The sequence below is a fragment of the Astyanax mexicanus genome, chromosome 8 (genome assembly GCF_023375975.1).
Source record: "Astyanax mexicanus isolate ESR-SI-001 chromosome 8, AstMex3_surface, whole genome shotgun sequence".
Taxonomy (NCBI): domain Eukaryota; kingdom Metazoa; phylum Chordata; class Actinopteri; order Characiformes; family Acestrorhamphidae; genus Astyanax; species Astyanax mexicanus.
This window is the reverse complement of record NC_064415.1, coordinates 58105660-58128517: the sequence shown is the minus strand read 5'-3', so window position 1 is coordinate 58128517 and position 22858 is coordinate 58105660. Positions and strand designations below refer to the sequence as shown.

Genomic DNA, 22858 nt, shown 5'->3' with positions numbered 1-22858 from the left:
CAAATAATGCAAAGAAAGCAAGAAGTTTATATTCTTAAAGTTCAGAAATAATCAATATTTGGTGGAATAATCCTGGTGGGTTTTTAATCACATATTCTCCTCCACCAGTCTTACACACTGCTTTTGGATAACTTTATGCTGCTTTACTCCTGGTGCAAAAAGTCAAGCAGTTCAGTTTGGTGGTTTGATGGTTTGTGATCATCCATCTTCCTCTTGATTATATTCCAGAGGTTTTCAATTTGGTAAAATCATAAAAACTCATCATTTTTAAGTGATCTCTTATTTTTTTCCAGAGCTGTATAAATGGACACAGTGTTTAATGACTCACTTTTTTAACCAGACTGCTGATGAAACTCAGCTCACTGTCTGATATAAAGGGGTTCTTTGTGTAGAGTGTGTGTGTGTGTGTGCGTTTGTCAATAATCAGCAGGGACTGTATTGGGGGGGCAGTTCCCCCTCAGTGAGCGTATCCATGGTAACAGCCCCAAACGGGAAATCCTCATCCTAATAAATAAGCCATAGTCTGGCAGGAGATCAGCAGAGCTTCCATAACTTACACACTCATTGGCCACTTTATTAGAAACACCTACATCCATCACGTGCGTGCTTCCACTCTCTGGCCACTTTATCAGAAACACCTACATCCATGGATTTGTGCATCTTTAAATTATGTCCTGTATTTCTGATGTGTTTCCACTCCTAGCCACTAGATGGTAGCATTTCCCCTCTCTCCAATGAGTAGATTAAAGGCAGTGTTTGGGTTTCTCGGGGTCACAGAATCACTGTTGCTGATGATAAATAGCAGAAAATATAAATTTATAGAGTTAACTTTGCATATAACATATGTGTCCTACCATCATGTTCAAGGTATGCAATATTAAAATAGGTTTTAGACCCAAAAAGCTCCCAAATCCATTTAGTTTTAGAGATATTAAAGCTTGTGTATGCTCATAATTCCTATTCATTTGATCACCATAATCATAATCTAATCACAGTTAATCTCAAAGTATTAAACTGGCCTTCCGTTCTTCTTAAATCTGACCTGCTCTTTCTTTCTGTTCATTTGACACTGATATACGCAAATGAGCTCTTTCCCAATTAGCTCTAACTCAGTAAAAAGGAACAATACATTTTAATTTAGCAATCACCGAATTGAAAACATCTGGAATATAATCAAGAGGAAAATGGGTGATCACAAGCCATCAAACCACCAAACTGAATCAATCTGCTTGAATCTTTGCACCAGGAGTGTGAAAAATAAAGTTATCCAAAAGCAGTGTGCAAGATTAGTGGAGGAAAACATGATGCCAAGATGCTTGAAAACTGTGATTAAAAAACAACCAGGGTTATTCCACCAAATATTGATTTCTGAATTCAATAAGCTCTGTATCCTTTTGTTATTTCAGCCATTTCTCATTTTCTGCAAATAAAAAGCTCTTAATTACAACATTTTTATTTAGAATTTGGGAGAAATGTTGTCTGTAGTTTATAGAATAAAACAACAATGTTCATTTTAATCAAACATAAACCTATAAATAGCAAAATCAGAGAAACTGATTCAGAATTAAGTGATCTCTTATTTTTTTCCAGAGCTGTATGTCCCTCCACCATTTTCAATATATGAAATATTGAAATATATTTTAAATCCTCCCAATTTGAGTTAGTTGAGAGATTTAAGTAAGCACAGAATTCATGAGTTGAACCTTACAGAACATTATAGAGCATTATAAAGCATTATTGAGCACCAACTTCTCTTCCTGTAGTGTATTACTGTATTACTGTCTGTCAGTCCAGCCTTTTCGATCAAATTAAAATTCTAAATCTTTAACTAAATTATATTTTCCATGATCCACATCATCAACAACTAGCTTAACTAATCCTTGCAGCCTTGTTTCTGTTGTGTCAGTGTTCTACACCTTAAAATTGTCCTTTTCTGAATGCAGGTCTGTAAGGACAGCTCTGTAATATGCAGTGTGTTTTGTATGGAGATGACAGTGGGCTGGATGCGGAGCTCTAACAGGCGTGGAGGATCTGGATTGTTCTCTGGCCCTGGGTTTAGCCCCCCCGCCGCTCCTCTAATGGAAGATGATTCCGCCGAACGGCCTTGCAGACAGAATAGCAATTACCCAGACTTATTGGCCTCACCCCTGACATTTCACTGGCTTCTGAGCGAAAGAACACAGGGGGACTGCGAGAGGAGACAAAGAGGTGTGTGTATGTGTGTTTAAATGTGAGAGAAATGAAGGATTGAGGAAGGACAAAAGAAAAAAAACTAAGATTTCAGGTTGTCTTAAAAAATGTAAGACCACAAATTATTATAGCTTGGATTTGCCCAACTAGTCAATGGTTCAGAATGTTTATCACCTTATAAACACCTTTGTCTTTTTTTTAAACATGTTTAAACATATGGGCATTTGTACACTGTATTAACAATGTACTGATTGAAGAAGGTAATATTGCTAAATGCATAAAACTGAAATTAGAAATCTACAAAAAGAAATGCAGTTTTCCTGTTATTAAAAAATAGGACACGCCCACGTTTCCTATCTGAATTATTCTGGAGTCCCCATGGCCAAAAATGTCCCTGAGACCCTCAGAAATAAGAATGTAGATGAAGAAGAGTCTGGTAAGATTTGGAAAAGAGGTCAAATATCTCCAAACAATTACAAATCAGCTAAAGAAGATTTGTAAAGAAGTTTCCAACACTCCTTAAATGTCATCCAGGACCTACAGAAATAAATTAAAGTTTCATTAATTAAAGTTTTATTCATTAAAGTTTGTGACAAAGTTTGTATACCTCGATAAAGACCAGGAATTGTGGATCATTGCGCTCCGAACAGAAGTTGATCAGATTGAACGGTTCAATCAAATGTCCACGCATTTCAAATATTTACACCTTTTTATTCATTTTTTCTTCCGAAATCAAGAGTATTAAATCATTTAATCATGTATTTGTCTCCAGTTTGATTACAATTAGCGACAATAACGTGAGTCAGGTCAGACTGTTGGATGATCACCACCTCACCTTACCCCCAACTTCCCAACGCATCCCAGTTCCAACATGGTGCATGCTTTCCAACGTTTCTATGTGATATTTAATCAAGCTAAATCAGATAATGATAAATGGATATAACTGAATATTATATTTAGGAGAGCTGCAATCTCTAATAGCGCCCCTTTGCTGCAACCGCTAATCTGGAACATTGAATAAAGGATGGACAAAACTACAGTGCTAAGCAGCTCAATGACACATTTTGTTTGGGTTTTTCACGAAATTACAGATTTAAATTGATGCTGACCACTCTCAGAAAGACTTAAAATGACGACTTAAACACCCCCACCATTGGTGTCTGTGTGTTGTCATGTTAAAGTCATTTTTCTGTCATTTTTCCAGGGGCCTTGAGAACTGCACGTGTAGCTCAGTTTGCAAGTAAGAAGTGCACTCTCTCTCTCTTTCTCTCATCACCCTCTCCCTGTCTCGCTCCTTTGGAAGGCGTGAATATAATGAATCGAAGAATTAAAGCTAATGGGACACAGCCCAGCGACAGGCTTACAAGAGGGTGCAAAATGGGCCGCCACTTCAGTCCAAATTGCCCGTGGTGCCATTCAAATGCCAGCCTGGCATTTAGAGCTCGTCTCACCTCTCCCCGCATTCGCCACAGTCAGCCTGAGTCTCGCGCGCCCCTTTTCATCTCGCGCCTAATAACAAATACCGCCCTGCGCCGCTCTGTAGAGCGAGGAATCACCATATCCTCTAAACTGACCAACAAACCCGCATCTTGAATCATCTGCTTCAAGTTGTACTCAGTAATGTTTGTGTACAGTATGTTTACTCTGAATAGTGCTCTGAATACATACTAATCACATTTGACAACTGATGGTCTTGGTTGGCATATGAATATATTAATGTACAGTATGTTTGTACATAATGTTTTTTTCTGAATTCTTAACAAACGTCAACAAGAGAATATTCAGGGAAATATGATACAATTTTTAGCATTCTTTGAAATTCAGTGAAATGATAAATATTGCACTAAGGTTAAAACAATTATTGCATGCAATATTGTATATGTATTGTATTTGCTATTTGTTTTATTGTCAGTAGTATTTGTACTCAGATTTGTCTAAAAAATATTTGTACATGTGCCCTATTTATTATTTTTTGTCCCAGCAATATTTAGACTTTTGAATAACTTGGTCTTTTGTACAGTACTTTACTGTAGTTTTCTTATACTACTTGAAGTACTTACTAGTATTTCCACGCAGACGTGTTGCAGACTTTCCGTAAAAGTGTTTGTTTGCCATTAGGAAATTTGCTGTTTTTTTTCACTCAATATTACTTTAATGCACTTTGTTTTTTCTTATTAGTATTTGGAGTTTTGACGGAAACCGCCGACATCAAAACAAATCAATGTCAGCAATGTAATCTGTCCACAGCGAATTAGATCAAATGCAAATGCAATTAATTACATACCCATGTAATTACCTAAACAATTGTAGCATTTTATTAAGACAATAAAGCAATTAATAGATGATAATACACATAAACGTAGGTCTTGAACATTTGCCCCAATAATTTAAAATGACAACGACATGAAAATAAGTAAAATGCGCTTTGCAAGCTTTTGGTAAATAAAGCAGGAATAATAATAAAAAAAATGCCTCAGTTCGCACACAAACACATTCACAACATCAATGCTGTTGGCTGTTATCTGTTAGCACGTGATGAAAGTAAATCTCAGGTGATGGCACACTAAAGCGCGTGATCTGCACAAATCCTTTACAGTGCAAATGAAACATCACATTACGGGCTGGGATTAAGTGGCTGTCATTCACGCCTCGCCAAAAATACAACCTAATCAAGCTGCTCTGGAAAAAAACCTACCTTCTTTACCCGCTTTTATAGAAAAATAAACACAGCCCAGGCGCGTTTTTAGCTTCGTAATTTTACTTTAATAAACACCTTTAATAGTGCAGATGTTCTAGTCCAGCTCCTTATATAATAGATTTATAATCAGTTATTTATAATTTTCATATTCCGCCATGCTGTTAGCATTTTATAAATAGTCTCTTTAATCCTTTTTTTTATAAGAAATGAAGTAAAAATTTAAAGAAAAATGAGGTAGAACACAAAAATATTATAATCTGACATTTTCTTAACTTTTCTGTGGGCTCGTTCTTTTAAACAAGGGTTTAAAACAGTCAATTTACAAACTACATTCCACAAATTCCTATAATTTAGTGTTTAGTTTCAACACACTCAGAGTTAAACTGTTTTTTTTTACTTGAATTCTTTTCTACAGGAGTGGTCAATGGAAGCTGGTATCAACACTTATATAAGCATTTTATCCATCATGTTTTGTTTTTATATTATTGAACATAGATGATGGTATAACAGCGGGAAATCAGGAAAACTTTCCTAGCCGACGCCTGGCATTAGACATGGTCTCAACAGGTTTATGTTTATCTGCTTCAGATAGAACGTGCTATCGGCAGTAGGTACCTTTCTACTTTGGTGCCTAAAACTTTTGTACAGTACTATATGTATGTATGTAACGTAAAGCCATAATTGGTTTTATTTTAAGGGATTCATAGTTTTGGATAATTAATAAAAAATTAAAATTTAAAAATTCAGTCTCGGTCCCTGCGCAACTATTTCTAACCTGTTTTTTACGCAAGGTTTTCTACGTGTCTGTCTGGGAATAGTTTGAACTTGAGCGAGAGAAGCAGAGAAAGGGCAGCAGAGGATAAAAGATCAGTGTCTGAATGATTCCTCCTCACAAAGCGGTAAAGCAGCTGTGGACGGACGTTCCGCTCCACTTCAGACGCACAAAGGAGGACGGCCACTTTCTCAGAGAGCCACTTTCTCAGCGCGCGCCCCGAAAACTTTCACACAGCAAACCTCCTCAAAATTCACTGTAACTTCAGTCCAAACAACTCCAGTTATTAGAGCTTTATTCTGGATATTAGTGTTTTCATTCTGGAAGTTGTGGTATTAGAATATATTTATGGTCATTAATGTTTTTACAATTTTATTCAGAATTTTTAATTTATGAGATTTTCTGTCTGGATATTAATATTATTAGAATGGATATTACACTGTAAACCCAGAATTTGTAGATGGATAGATAGATAGACATGTACAGGATGTGTACGTGGGCAGTTATATATAATAATTTTGCAGAGCAAATTGCAAAATAAATAAACTATTAGTGCAGAATATGGTAAAACTATACAAATATTATAAATAGGGCATCTCAGAGGGTGTAAATGAGTGGCCGGAATAAAACGGTTTGAACAAGGTTTGTTGGAAAAGTAAAAGTAACATTTCCAAAATTAACTCAAACACTTTGAGTTAGATGAACATTTGCCACCACATACATACCATCAACCTTTATTGTGATATTTGAAAAAAATATCAAATTATAATAAGCAACCTTTAAAAAGTTGTCATTGAAAGCTTCTTTTTCATTGGCTTCAACACCATCATCTATTTGCATACTATAGGTGTATCCCCCATGATTCAGACACTGGCTGTCAGTGTGTATAGTATTTTTGCCCAGGCTATACCTCAGTGTTCTTGTTGTTGATGCTATTAGAACTTTATTCTATTCTTTATTTTAATTCAAGTCAAATTCGAGTCAATCAACAGGTGATGCGGCCAGACTGAATCATTGAATCGGTACATAAGTGAAACACTAAGGAAATGACTCACTGAGTCACTGATGAATTAGTAAGTTACTGTGAAGATCAGTAAGTTTGTGAATCTATAAGTCATTAAGTTACTGAATCAACTCAAATAAGTTATATTTAATTAGACAGTCATCGAGTCAGTAAGTCAGTCGCTGGATCAGTAAGTCAGACCTTGGATCAGCGAGTCAGTGAGTTCAGCCAATAACAAGCTCTGGATGGAGACGAGAACTGACCTCTGACCTGTTTGTCTGGGGAAGTGCAGTCAGCATCTGTCTGATCAAAACTTCCACAGACCAGATGTTGGAGAGGTTCTACCACGTTTCACCACGTGTAAGTAAGATGTAGCAGCACGTGCACGTAAAGGTGTCGGTAAACACGCAAACACACTTTATTAATAAGCCATTATAACTACAAGTATTATAGAAATAATAATAAAAAAATCATAGTTTTTGTTTTAGTAGTTGGGGTCTGAGACATTAAAATAATTTATTTTTATTCAGAAACATGTAGGATGCATGTTTTACATAAAATAAATCAGCATATGAGCAAACAAACAAACAAGTGAGTAAATACTAAAATTGCATAGAAACACACACACACACAAATACAAAACCGACAAAAATAAACAACAACAATATAGTTATATATTTATAGTTTTATATTTATTCAATTAAAAAAAAATGATATGATTGGTTTAATATTTTGGTTATTTCACATGCACATCTTAAAACATATCTTAATCTTAAATTTTATTTTTCATTGCTAATTCAATACAAATCTAAATAAAATATTGTTTATTCCATGAGTTTATCCTTTTTGAGAATTTCTATTGGTCTATTCATCATGCAATTCAAAACAATGTAAATACCAACTACCAGAATCAACTATCAAAAAGTGTAAAACAACAATATTCATATACATATATAGTTTTTTTTTTTTTTTTTTGCGCGACAGTGGTGTTATGTGTGTAAATATGAATACTAAAATGTTTCAGAAACACTTCCCACAAGTCCCGTCTTTACTAAATAAAACTCCTAATGCAGTGTAATTGTCAACCGAAAACAACAGGAAATAAATAAATAAATAAATTAGGAATTTATGGGACCCTCATCATTAAAGAGGTGGGAGGTGCTAAGATCTGTACTTTGGTCGAATTACTGATCACATATCAATAATCATATATTAAGCCAAACAGTTACAGTTTTACTGAAAAGTTGAGGAAAAAAGATCTTACTACTGACAAACGGGGGTTCTGTCTGTGTTCCTTCTGTTTGATGTTACTGATATTAACGACACTTCTATTAACTGACAAGTATATTTTGTTAAAAATAAATTGTTCCAAACAAAGTAAACGTAAAATAATCTGACAGAACGAATTCGAATTGGCGAATTGGCGGCGTTCGCTAAAGTTTTTTTTTATGTTATAGAATAAAATACCGGGTAAACGTGTTGCACTGTAGTTACAGGTGGTTTACAATAAGTAGACTGTACTTTAACATCTCACATCTGGGTAGGCTCATGAACTTTATTATAGATCACTCCTCTGTTTTATTTTACAACTAATGCTCCAAAAAAATCATACTCTATTTCCTGTCCTGAGAGGTGCTGGATGGACTCTAGAACATACTCAAGAGTTCTGACGTTTTGAGGGGATTTTTTTTTTACTGAAAGTTGGAATCAGAATACTGTAAACACATGTACACACCTGAAAGTGCGAAGTTTATTAAATAGAGAAAATATTTTCATCGTATGAAACAGTCCACAGTTTAGATTAAGTTGCATTTAAATTCTTATTAGATACTTTTTTGAGACTAGAAAGTTTTTGAGAACATTTTACCAGTTTGCACTGCAAATAATATGTATTTAATTAAGAAATGTTTAAAAAAGATTTAACTAGTTTTCATGCAACTTTAATAAGTTTTTTTTAACGAGTTCATACTGTAAATTAAGTTTCTTTAGAGTTTTTGTAGCGTTTCGGTTGAGCAGGTTCACACTGTAAGTTATATTTCGTAAGGAAAGTTTTCAGAATATGCACATTTTCACACTGTAAAGTTTTTCTTCAGTTTTCTTTAATTAGAAATATATTTTTATTTTCCCAAACTGTTTATTAACTGAAGTTAAACATCTAAAAACAACAACGCTGATGTTCATGCGAACTAGCCACGTCCACATTGCCGCACGCCACAATTTGGGCAAAAAAAGCGCAAATAAATGTGCTGGTCAAATATTTTTAGGAAACTTAAGTGTAAAAGTCCCGCGAGCTCGTAAAGAGATTAGAAAGCGCAGATAAACGGCTTTTACTGCGTGAATGAAGCCGTTTTTCCTGAAAAGAAAAGAAAAGAGGGGCTAAAGACGAGGTTCGGCATCCAATTAGCGCGGGTGGGTGCACGCGGCAGTGATTGGGAGTGTTTTCGGGCTGAATGGAGGTTTCTCCACGGCAGGGAGATCACACACAGCAGAGCGGGTCTTTACTGGGGTATTAACCTCCATCAGCTCCTCCTGATCAGGACTCATCCGCTCTGCTGGGGGATCAGGGGGGCTGAGACAATGGGCTGGGGGCAGAAATTAAAGAAGGTGACCACTGGGGCTTTTGGTTTTAGTCTCAAACTGAGTGAAGGATCAGGGCTGCTCACTCTCCTGCACGTGCATCTACATATCAATACTATAGTGATCACTTAAATCAACTCTGTACTTTTACCAGTTTACTGAGGAACTTCTGAGGAACTGAGGAACTTCTGAAGAACTGAGGAACTTTTAGACCTTCCTCAGAATTCATCCAGGTTTTTGGAAATGAAGCGCGTTAAACTCTTCGGTTACCTTTACAATGCAGGTAGCGTTTAGCTAGAGGGTTAGTTCCCTTTACTTACGGTGTAACTTTTCTAGATGAACCAGTACATTAAAAATACTTACCGGGTCCTACAGGTACTTTAAATAAACTACAGAGAACCTGCAATTTCCCTAAACTTGTGGTGCAATTTTCATATAAAATAATATCTAATCATTTTGCCCTTTGTTCAATGCAGTTCTGAAAGCTTCATTCCAGTCACACTTCAGGGAATTATGATTCTAATCATTTTATTAGTTTGAAAAAGAAGATGAGAATTTGATTCATGCTTTTAAAACAGTCAAAGGTGTAGCAGTTAAAAACAGTCAGGGTGGAGCAGCAAGAAAACGTAGATAAATAGATAGATTTTAAAGAAAATGTATTCATTAATACACAGAAACCACAATATTTTATATTAATGGTTAAAAGACCCACACCTCACCTGCTTTTTACTTTTCTTACACAGTATTTACTCAGCAAATACTCAGAAATAACAGGAAGCAGACTGTATTATATAGTGTACAGTGTTTTATTATTCTTACTCTGTAAGTACACAGTTCTTACCCTCTAAAACGCGAGCTGTATTATAAAGCATTACCAACTCTTCTTCACACAGACTATTTACAATCTCAAATGTCTCAAATCTTCCTAAATTTCATTCGGGATGAATAAAGTATCTATCTATTTATCCCAGCTGGCATTTCAACTTTGAATCAATGTTGATCAACGTTGATGTTATGGTTAAATAAGAGTTTAGATTTTTTTGTGGATTTAGAGTTGATTTTGAAAAGTGCATCAACACTGCATATATTCTATTGGCTTTACTGTTTTTGTTTCAGGTACGGCATAAATTCAAACCGTTTTTAGGAGCTTAGGAGCCCTTGTTAATATTTTGAATTAGATATGTTGCTGCAGGAAAGCATTTAAAGCATAAAGTGAATGGAGTCTCCAGAATTAAAGAAGAGATCTACTGTATTATCTTAACGGTCCAAAAAAGAGGTCTACATAATGCTCTGAAGCAACAAATACAAACACTGTTTTAGTAAATATACAAGAAAAATATATGTTTTAATTTTTTTATACATGAATAACTTGGATGCCTCATTGTATTGTGTGGAGATATGGCCTCTTACATGGTTTACTAACCAAAAAGATGGTTTGTTGCCTGAGGGCAACACCATGCTATAGAGGGATATGATTGATGGTGAGTAGTGTGTTAGTGAGTGTGTGTTAGTGAGTGTGTTACAGAGGAGTATGTTGGTTTGGGTGTTGGAGTGTTGAGGGTGTCCAGCTGTCCTCTCCGCTCTGTTCCTCTGAGAACCTGGATTCTCACATCTAAGCATGTGTGTGTGTGTGTGTGTGTGTGTGTGTGTGTGTGAGTGTGTGTCAGTGAGAAGGAGTAAGGGAGGGAGCTATGTTTTGATCAATGAGGCACACACACACACACACACACACACACACACACACACAGTCCACCATGCTCATTCACAAATCTGCTGTGGCCCCGCCCACTGCAGTCCCGCTCTTCAGATCCTAAAGACGCCACCAAAACACACATTCAAACAAACACCACTTTCACATGGAGCTCAAACATAAAAAATACACACTTTTACCAAAAACCTATCTTTTACACTAATTTAGCCAGCAAGAAATACAGGTTAGCATACACAAATTAGCATTATGCTAAAGGCAGACCTACCTAAATAATCACACTCTCCTTAAAGGGTAACTAAACTCCCTGGTTTTAGCTAACATGACAAAAAACCAGGAGAAGTAGTTTGGGAGGTTTGGGAGGGGCACTGGGTGATGTATGGGTTTAGGAGTGGGACAGAGGAGGTTAATTAAGGTAATTAGATTTTTGAACTAGATTTAATACTGTCAATACTGAGTTTTCACCATGTTAGGGTTAATTGCACAGTAAATTTAAAATGTATTAATATAGCTCTCAGCTGTCAGCACTCTTGTAATCTTCTACATTACAACCTTCATTCAACCAGATATCAACAGGTATCAATTTTAAGACTTTTTACATTGTTTGTGAAATTCTTCTGAAACTTTTTTGCCACCTGTTTGAGAAGCGGTGTGATTTATATGAAGCCCAGAGTTTGAATCTAAATTTAATTTAAACCAGCTCTGGTCCAGTGTTTATGTGTTTTAGAGAGCGCACACTTTCCCATTACTGCTGTTTCATCCAGGCCCAGCGTACAGTTCAAGTTTTTACGTGACCGCGGGCTTTACAGGCGGCCTCATATATCGACCGGATCTTCTGACAGTGCCGTCTGTAAAGCTCTCTGAACCCTGAGGGAGGATCAATAGTTCTGTTTCCCCTGCAGGTAGAACCTTTAACATTCACAAATATCATTTTCTCTTTCATAAACAAATTCAGATTGGTTTCTTTCTGCAGTTTGATCACGTGGAGTCGAATTAAGAGCATGCAGGATGTCATACTGGAGGTCACTGGAGGAGAAAACGACAAAGAAGTCAATAAACAAAACCAATTAGGTCGATGTTGGACGTTGGATATTACACAAATATATATATAGAAGGTTTGTTTTGTGTCGTATAGAAGGTTTGTTTTGTGTGTGTCTCCAGTAAAGATAAAACTTAAAACAAAGTGCTTTTAAAGAAACACTTGTGGTGTTGGTGCAGACCGGCATGGATGAGTGTAACACCAGTTTAGTGAAAATGAAATTTTTGATGTTATCTGAGTTTTTTTTCTATGTTTTTCCCCGTAATTGTTAGATTAATATAAATTCCCCATTGTTTTATTCAAACTTTATCCATATCCAGGTTCATGATGGTGATCTACTACTGTAGTCTCAGTGCAACATTTTACAAACTGTTAACCCTTTCAGACCTTTCAAAACACTAATTGAGGCCTGTTGTTGCTCATTAGAATAAATCATAGAATAAACCAGCCAATGAAACAGTAGCTTAGCTCCGCCCACTGCACTGGACAAAAAAAAAATCAGCAACTCAGACATTAAGGCATATCATCACCATAAAACAAATGAGGCTCATTTTTACTAATTCTTTGGCTAATTTGATTTGTTTTAATACAAACTTTATATTAGGACAGTAGTGTCTTACTTTGTGTGCATTGCAGACAGAAAACAGCATTCTAATAACTTTCCATCACTGGAACCTAATTCAGGTCTGAAAGGGTTATTAAACAAACAACCAAACAAACAAACAAATATACAAGGCGTTAAAGTTCAAATGTGAACCAGATCTGTTTTTAAATGGAAAAAATATGAATACAGATCACGTAATATGGTATATTTTACACATCAAACATTCTATAAATCAGTTATCCAATATATGCATAATATGAGCTTCGTTTATTTATTATTTATGTGTTTATATGTATTTTTACACATTTGCATCTTTAAAAAAAACTTTTATTTATTATTATTTATTTATTTATTTATTCAATGTGGAAACATGACGGTTCAGAGGCTGCACGGCAATAATAATAAATTTTATATTATTTTATTATATACAATATGAGTGTATAACTCCTCGAACCCCCCAAACTTAACCACCACCACCTTTCCACTCAGGTTTCTCTCTATTCGAGGTTTATTGGTCTTCAGAAATGTCCCACAAAACACGGAGCTCTGAACCCGAGCTCAGGACTGAAGATCTGCGGGTCACTGCTCCTCCGTCCAGAGGTCAGACTCTTATTTTCAGCGTTTTTTAACTGTTTATTCTCATTAAAGAGGAACAAATACATCCAATAAGATCTCCATAAGAAAAGGCGAATAAATAAACTGTTTTATTTTTTAAAAAGAAAACAGGAACATTTATTTGAGACGTTTTTTTACCACAATAACACAATTCGTTTCACCGCAAAAAATGCTCAAAATAAAATTTCTTACATAAAAGCATCCTTATGTTTCACTACAAAACACAAAACATGTTCATTGCAGGTTTCATTGCAAAAAAATATACAAGAAATTAAGTTACTATACAAAAACAGGCATTTTTTTTTTACTTTTTTACTATTTCAATAAAAGCACAAACAAAAGTCTCAACAAAAGTGTGGTTTGTTGTCGCTAAACTGGACCTTCTCTTGTTCTGGGTCTGTAGAGGTCATTATTTAGAGCTGATAATACTTCTACAAACAGATTTATGAAGCTAACACATTTATACATATATACACAGCATGTGGTGTTAGCTCTGTTTTCTTTCAATACATGACGTTTTATCGTTGTATTTATGTTTTATATATTTTTCAATTTAAGCCAAAAACGCCAAAAACTAGTGCTCCTCCATTACTGGGCCTGTGCATCTTCTGATTATATGATTTAACCCCAAAACGAATCATTATTATAAAGTTTGATTATTATTATTATTATTATTATTATTATTATTTTTATTATTATTATGTTATATAATGTATATTTTGTTATTCTTCCTATTATTTATTTATGGTATAAATAGTGCTGGCTCCGTTCTTGGCACCATCACTGGGCCAACTGCTCTGGAGAGGGCTGGTGCAACATCTCACCAAATTTTTGACCCAAAAACCAATCACGAATCACCCCTACCCTACCAAATTCCGCGTTTCGCTTACACAATTATTAACATTTACAACAGCGACACAATGCTCATACAAAGAAGGACAAATGTTGTGTTTTTAAATTGAAATTTAAACGTGTTTACCTATAATTTTCTTCCTCTCTCTCTCTCTGTGAACTCATATCACCTTTCTTACCACCAAAATCTACATAATCTGAAGCGTTCACACTCGCACATAAACTCCAGCATGTTGTGAACTGAACCGATACAATAGTATAAATGTAAACACGCTTGTTTTTATGTTTTTTTTGAACGCACATTTTTTATTAACGCGTTGTTTCGGTTCCTTTAAGAAAATACAAGGCTGCTCTCGAATCAGGCCGACGTCACGAACTCCCTCGCGGCCTATTGGTGGAAGGCACGTGTCTATGGATACTGGAGTGAAACGTCACGCGAGTGGGAGGAGCCTCGTAGCGGGGGGAAAAAAAAGGGAAAAGAGAGAGAGAGAGAAAAAAAAAGAAAAGCCCCCAAAATAAATAAATAAATGGGGAGTGAAAGTATTTGAGGAGCAGTTTGGATCCCCCTCCTCTTCCTCCTCGGTGTGGTGGGGCACTGAAGCGCTGCCTCTTTTTCGCCTTATGCATGAACACTAATTTTAACCGATTCTGCAACAATTCTAAACGGATTTGTACCAAAATTAAATATAGATATCTTTTTACTTTATTTTTTTTTGCGTTCGCCTAATATATAAAAGTTGTTTTTTATTTTTGGAGGATAAGCTATGCTGCCTTGTGGCCGGGACCTGCGCGGGCTGCGATTCGTTTTTAAAATCTGCTGACTGAACTGCAAAATTCTGCAAATTTTCTTCAAAATTTTGGGTGGAAAGTAAAGCAAAAGTGGCCGGAGGCGCCGGAGCTGAGGGAGTGAGCGGTCAAGGGTTAAAGGAGGGCAGCAGGGTGGAGAGTGTCTCAGCATGGAGGAGGGTGAGCAGAGTGCGCCTAGAGATGAACCCAACCGGCCCACCGATCGGTCCACCGACCGGTCCACCATCCGCCCGGTCCAGGGTAACCCTCCGCCGCTCCCTCACCGCATCACCAACTTCTTCATAGACAACATCCTCCACCCGGACTTCGGCAGGAAGAAGGAGGCGAGCGCTCTCCGGGCGGACAGCTGCCCGACCGGGGCGGGCGACGCCGCTGGAAGCCCCGCGACACCCGGTTCGGGTCGGTTGAGCGTCAGCGGGCCCACGGAGAGCACTTCCACCCCCCTCCCTGAGAGCGCGGCTAAGAAGTCCGAGATAGAGGAGCCGTTCACCGCCAAGGGGAGCAACAGCAAGGACCAGTGCCTCAGCAGCTCCGAGTCCGACACCTCTCAGCCCGGTACGAACACGTCCCAGAACCGACCCATGCTCTGGCCGGCGTGGGTCTACTGCACGCGCTACTCGGACCGACCATCATCAGGTAAGACCGCGCGGTGAAGTTCTCTGCTTTCCTTACCTCAGCTGAACCATAACACTTAACGCGAGCCAGCGCGCGGGCTGCGAGTGCTTGTTGTAGCCAAATAAAAATAAAGGCAGGTGTCTCTTGGAGACATACGAGATTTTCTGTGAGCTTTATTTATTTTATTAGATAGTCTTACAAGATCTTCTATGTATAAAAAAATGTTGCTCCTGAATCATTCAGCAATTCAATTCAATTTTGCATTTTGCCAAACTATATATAAACAAATATTTAATATATATATATATATATATATATATATATATATATATATATATATATATATATATATATATATTCCTGAGCTATATTCCATATGAGTTATGATATATGATTTGCATTGGGACTGGTTTGAATATTTTTTTAATAATATATGCAAAATGTAAAACATAAAAAAATCGTCTGTCTTTGGTTATAATTTGTTTTATAATTTTATATATTTTTCTCCCAGTGCAGTGTGGTATTTACGTGCGTGAATTCCATACACTAAGCTGTTGAACAACGGGTTAAAACACACACCGCACTCGCGTGACACGTTTAAGCTGCTAAAAAAAAATAGCGCAGCGAAATTTAAAGTAATATTTCATACCACAACAAAACGGCATGCACGCACCGTACGCTCCTCGAATACCACCAGGCTGTAAGCGAACTCCAACAACGAACTGCATTAACCATTAGATTCATCCATATATTATTATATTATTATTATATTATTATGAACCCAAGTTATATTGAAACGAAACGATATGGATCTTTCGAGCTTCGTCTTTTTGGATTTATACCTTGTTTAAACTGCGCTTGGTTTGAACTGCATGACCACTGGGTTTATCGATCAGTGAGAAATTTAAAACAATTTGGGAAAACAATTTGGGAAAAGGTAGCATTAATTGCAATATACGAAATCGAACATAGTGTAAACGTATAAAATACCGGTTCTAAACGAGGTTGTGAACGTTTCGATTGTTTTAAAATAGTCCAACAATCTGACATTTATGCAATGTCTTTCTGTATGCACATTATTCTAATGGATCATTCTAATATATGTCCATAACCTGGACAACGGGTTGTTGTTGATGTTTATTTTAATTATTTTGTACATTTTCTATCGCTCAAACTAGAGCTCATCCATATTCTGCTTCATCTGAGACCCCCCCCCCACCCAACACACACACCAACCATCACTCCATCAATCCCTCCCTCCCTCCCTTGCATTACTATTCACTATTCACACAGCCCTCCATGCCTCACACCCTCGTGACGCAAAGAAAAAATAAATAAATATAGGAAAAAAGACTTCTTTAGAAACTATTCAGAAGTATAAAATGTTTTTATGCTTTATTTTCACATTGTACAGCTGTAATCAGGGCTGGATGATATAAACACTAAAATAATATTACATACAAAAATGATTTTGCTAAATACTAAAATGGTAAAATATGAAGATGCGGTAAATGGTCATTTTGAACAAATTTCGGTTCTGAAAACTGTGTAAAGTGTAAAGAAGCTTTCAGTGGTTAGAATATGTGGAGGTTAGAAGGTTCTTCACCAGTTTAAATGTCTTTTTCATTTTTCATTCTTATTTAAAAAAAAAAAAAAAACACATAATTTATGGAACCAAAAGTGGTTGGCAACGATTGTAGCACACATATATGTTTTGTCCAATCAACGATGACCTACATGTTTTTTTTTTTTACCCATTTTTAATGACGTCAGTGACCTGATTAGACCAAATGCTGCTAAAACCAGGGCTGGTCTGATTCGGTTTAGATGGTCACGTAACCAAAGGAATATCGCTGTAATTATATTGCGATGTTGTGTTTACAACACCGAAATAATATCGATCTTAACAAGGCCCAATATTACACTTGCACCAATATTATACACAAAACAACAAACATTATATTATATTTGGATAACCAAACAGCATATTTACATATGCATGTTCACGTCTTGTCAACCTTTTTACATTGTGTAGATTTTGTAGAATGTTTGGTGAAAAACACTAAATGAGGTGAGGTTCATTCACTTCGTGTTTTGAAGTTCACACGTTATTTCATGACTTAGCGTATTGTAGTACGGCGAAAACTACAATGTAATAGCTCACTATGAAGCCAAATGACTGATCCTACATAAGAAAATATGTAGGATTCACAAAAAAATGCATTGAACCATAAGATTTCTTAAAATAGTATACACCTAGGGTTTTAAACATTATAAAAATTGGTGTATCTCTTAATCCTAGTCTCTACAAACTAGCTATGGATGTTTTGTAGTAAACAACGAAGCATTTTTGTATGTCGCTCTGGATAAGGGCGTCTGCTAAATGCCTTAAATGTAAATGTAAATAAGATGTTCTTCAATGATCTCATGGTTTCATATCTTACATTTTTCCACTTTGGTAGAGCAAATTTGCAATATTTGGTAAGATCCACCTCCATGCCAAGAAGAACAAGAATATCAGCTAATTCTGGTGGGTCCAACCATTTCAGATCTTTCATATGTCCTCCCTCTGTCCTCTCCAGGTCCCCGAACCCGCAAACCAAAGAAGAAGAACACCACCACCACCACCACCACCACCAAGGAGGACAAGCGACCCCGCACGGCCTTCACAGCCGAGCAGCTCCAGAGACTGAAATCCGAGTTCCAGACCAACCGCTACCTGACCGAGCAGAGGCGGCAAAGCCTGGCTCAGGAGCTCGGCCTCAACGAGTCCCAGATCAAGATCTGGTTCCAGAACAAGAGGGCCAAGATTAAGAAAGCTTCAGGGACCAAGAACACGCTGGCCTTGCATCTGATGGCCCAGGGACTCTACAACCACGCCACCACCACCAAGGAAGACAAGTCTGATAGCGATTGAAATGATAGTAATGGTGAAAATGGTGATGATAATGATGGTGGTGGGGATGGATGATCATGATGGTTGGTAGTGGTCCTCAAAAATGTTCAATGCAATAAAAACACTAAGGGCCAGTGGACGAAATACCAGCAAAGCTGAAAAATTTCATAAAAAAACAAAACAACCAAACAAAAATAAAAAAATAAAAATAAAAAAACACAACTAAAAAAAAAACGAAGACAAGAACATGCTTTAGCCTATACTGATAATCAGCAATGTATAAATAAAACTGCAAAACTGCATTTGCGTATCTGGACCACCACGATTTTCATAGGCTAGCTAGCTAAGCTTCTCAGCCATCAACCATTCATTACACAGCAATGCGTTCAATATAAGCACGTGGGAGTAAAAACACAAGAAATACACAAAAAATCGGTAAAAATCTGAAAACGTGAAAAAAATATAAATAAACCAATAAACAAATAAACAAATACATTCTTGCTTAAATCCAAAGAATATTTTCTGCTGCACCCAGGCGACTGTGAATATTATTAATACACTGCTTACGAAGCATTTTATTTCCAGGTATGTTCGTGTGTTTTTTTTTTTTAATTTGTGGATTTGGTTTGATAACTTAAAATTTAAAAATGAATAAATATAAAATACAATATACAATTTTCAAAAACGTCAAATTTTAAGTAGCGTCAATTTCAGATTTGTATTTTTGGCTATGTTCAATAATAATTATAAAAAAAAACTGGGGAGGGGGGGCATCAAAAACTTTAACGCCGTAAAAGCCTATTCCAATCGCGAGAACGAGGTGTAGCCTAGATATGTTTTTTTTTTAACATTATTATCGTTTTTTTTCTAATATTTGCTAATTATTTAATTTAACACCCATGTGTAGAAATCCGGTTCTAACCCAAACAAGCCAACACTGGAACGAGCCGAGTCCACCTCAACTGGACCTCTTAAATGGTAAATAGTTTTTATGAAAGAGCAATATAATCTTTTTTCTTTTTTTTGTTTTCGTTGTTGTAGCAAAGTCTGTTTTAATGTTTTAATCAACGTAATGCTGCCTATAAAGCGCGTGTAGCACACTGACAATGACAATAGCGCGAAAAAATAAATAATAAATAACGTCCTATACAAAATATATACACAATATAACAGAATAATACATTATATATATATATATATATATATATATATATATATATATATATATATATATATACTATGGAAATACAACTCTAAGACTCTAAGCAAACCAGCAGTTTACCGTATAACAAATGTTAAAATACTGTTTTATCGTTGACTTCATATTTGTTATGTATTTATAGAGATATATTGAGAAGAAAAAACAACTTTATCCAATGACCTGTGTGGCTTTTTATTTGAGAGTTAGATTTCTTATTAAAAAAATAATAATAAAGGTGTTTAAATTGCTTATTTATCTTGCAATAACTTCTGTATGTGAATGGAGAGATTTTTTCTTTTCTTTAGTTTTTTTGTTTTCGTTTTTTTGGAGGCCTTTGCATGAAGATTGTCATATTCGCGTGTTTCCAGGAACTCAGAAAGGTTTTCTTTAGGTTGCGGAAGATCAGAAGACCAAAATGCAAACTGATTTGTGAACTTTCCCTTTTTTTTAAAAGGAGTTGTTTGAAGCTATTCTTTTTATTGTACACCTTTAAAAACAGAGAAAAAAGAGTGTGTGAATAAAAAAAAAAATCCACCAAACTGAACACACTTTGCCTTACTTAGAGTTCAAGTGCGAGATATAATATGCCACAAGACTGTGCCCAATCAATCAACAAATCAATTAATCAATCAATCTATCATCAGCAGAGAGCTATCTATAGAAGACTATGTTAAAAAACAAAACGGAAACGACACATTTGAGATGTATAATAAGCTGTTTTTTTATTTTATGTTTACAAGTATTGGTGTAAACATTGGTGTAAATAATTTGTATCACGTATGCATTAATTAATGGTGTAATTAATTGCCTCTTGAGCTGGATAAAGAAAAGATAAATAAATAAATAAATAAACAGGAAAGATAATTCTCTTCAGTCTCTGCCTGGTTTTATAAACACTGTATGCTGATTTTCTAATTGGGCGGATGGTTCTGATTGGGTCCAGTCAGAAACACCGAGCAGCCCGAGCCTCCTTTTTCTCCAGCAAATAAGAGCCGTGGCGGATGTGACGTCACGGATCACTTTCGGTACACTTTAGCTTTGCCAATTCAGGAGAGTTTTGGTAGTTTAAGGTCATTGGCACGGATGGAGTAATGAAAAAAATGTAATGAAAAACAATCACCAAATTGTCACTGTCCTGAACTTCTTTTTAAAATAAGTATTTTCTTGTATTTTCCCCACAAATCAAACAGTTCATGTCCTCCAAACCTATGTCTATTTTCAAACATGCAGAATTTGGAGTAGAGAGAAAGTAAACAGGCAGCTTCTCCAAGTGTCCATATTTACAGTTTTTAGAATTAAAAATAAGGGGTTTGTATCACCTATACCTGTAGCTTGTATATGGGACAAGGCACTTTAAGGGGTTAAAATTACTGAGCTGGCAACCACACACTTTAAAACAAACAATGGAAACGGCTTGCTTCTGAGTTTAAAGTGAATTTTATTTTCCAACCACAGTTTCTCATGTTACACTCAGTTATACAGTAATTATCTATACTGATATACATTATAAGGATGGTCATAAACAATTAAGAACATACATATTTCTGGCAAAACAGTTGCATCAGTTCATTCAGCTTAACATTGCACACTAAAAAATAGAGATGATAAAAACAAGTACTTTCTTGTACTCAAAGGCAAAATATTGGTCTTCACAGGGTCAGTTTTGTTCCCTCTGAAGTACAAAGTCTTTCTTAACAGCAATAAGTTCAGATTTATACTATTTAACCTGCAGCCAAAAGACAAATTCAGTATTTTCTGTATCACTGTACTAATAAACAACATATATTTAAATTGCACATTTTTCATTTGAAAGTCAGATAATTTTGGATCATCAAGTTCTTGACACATATTCAGTCGATTATAATGTTTATAATGTTTATAATCTTTACTGGCACAAAAAACATGAGTACAAAAAAGGGCTTTTACTAAAAGTTGCTTCATTATACATCAGTATAAGGTACAGCCCCAGCAACAAACTTCATACTCTTTTAAGTACAAATCTGTAGGAAAAATTCAAAACTTTAAAAACTATTTAAAATACTAAGTGGGCTTTCTTCTGAATATGGTAAAATGTGCCTTTTATTTTTCAACCACAGCTTCTCATGTTACATTCAGTTGTACAGTAATAATTTGTAATGATATATTAAAAGAAGGTTCATAAGTAATGTAATAAAGAACACAAATATTTTTGGCAAAAGAGTTGCATTCAGTTCATTCAGAGATAAGAAAAACTTGTGAGCTTTCTGATTGGTAGGATATTAGATATTTGATATTATGCAAAATTTGCTCTCCTCTTAAACACACCTAAAATTCTAAATAAAAAAAAAACGTAAAAAAAAACTATTTAAAATACTAACTGGGCTTGCTTCTGAATTTGGTAAATGTGAGTTTTATTTTCCAACCACATTTTCTCATGTTACATTATACAGTTATACAGTAATTATTTGCATTGATATACAATAACAGGAGGGTCATAAATAATGTAATAAAGAACATGCAATTATTTTTGGTTAACATTGTGTTTCTGTAGTAAGAAGTCTTGTATTTTTCGGAAATGGAAACTCTTCTTCTTACAGGAGAAAGAAATAAGAAACCCGGTCCATTTCTGGGGTTCATTCATTACGAAATGTTGGAGTTCAATGCAAAGGACAGCTGCCACTTTCAAATGGGTGAATAACAACAGGAGAAACAAGGTTATAATTTGACACTTGAGTTGACTGGATGTAGGCTAGGAGATGTTCTATCCTTTGGACAGTTGGCTAAAAATTCTCATTTTCTATAAAAACAACAACAGCTAAAGGAGCTGTGTCTGCTGGGTGACTGTGTTGATTCTTCTCCCTAAAGTTTGGAGAAAACCGCGGGTCCGAAATACACCACCTGTCCTCCCACAGCGGGGCTGAGGGGAGTGTACGAATCAAGAGGGACAACCGGAGTTTCCCATGCGCTAACAATGCCTCATCTACATTTCCTTTATAGGAGCCCTTGTATGAGGAAATGACACCCAATGGTCAAGCACAGAGGTGCCTGACTGACTCCCGTCTATAGAACTGGAAGTTAAAAAAACGTGTGAGAGAGAAAGAGTGAGAAAGAGTGAAAAAGTGTGAAAAAAGAGAGAGAGAGAGACTCCAGATGAAGGTCAAAACCTCCTGTCATGGTCGCAGGTGTCTCGCTTTTCTGGCGAAGCACAGTTGCCAACCCTCCCTCTTTTCCTCTCTCTTTTTTTCTGTCTCTCTCTCTTTCTCTCTCTCTCTTTCTGTCTTTTCCTCTCGCGCCCTGTCACA

The 22858-nt window shown here is 36.0% G+C and overlaps 1 protein-coding gene across 1 annotated transcript; it reads left to right on the top strand.

Moving 5' to 3' along the window:
* Positions 1 to 14384: 14384 nt before the first annotated feature.
* en2a (engrailed homeobox 2a) lies at positions 14385 to 18593 on the top strand. The gene is made up of 2 exons (XM_007229176.4): positions 14385 to 15501; positions 18063 to 18593. Exons 1-2 carry the CDS (start codon positions 15015 to 15017, stop codon positions 18395 to 18397), a joined length of 822 nt encoding a protein of 273 aa, XP_007229238.3. The 5' UTR covers positions 14385 to 15014; the 3' UTR covers positions 18398 to 18593.
* The last annotated feature ends 4265 nt before the right edge of the window (positions 18594 to 22858 follow it).

What these genes read in the sequence shown, in the direction of transcription:
- en2a (XM_007229176.4), top strand. Translation starts at nt 15,015, where the DNA reads ATGGAGGAGGGTGAGCAGAGTGCGCCTAGAGATGAACCCAACCGGCCC. An exon ending in CTCGGACCGACCATCATCAG is followed by an intron (nt 15,502 to 18,062) that starts GTAAGACCGCGC and finishes TGTCCTCTCCAG; the next exon opens with GTCCCCGAACCCGCAAACCA.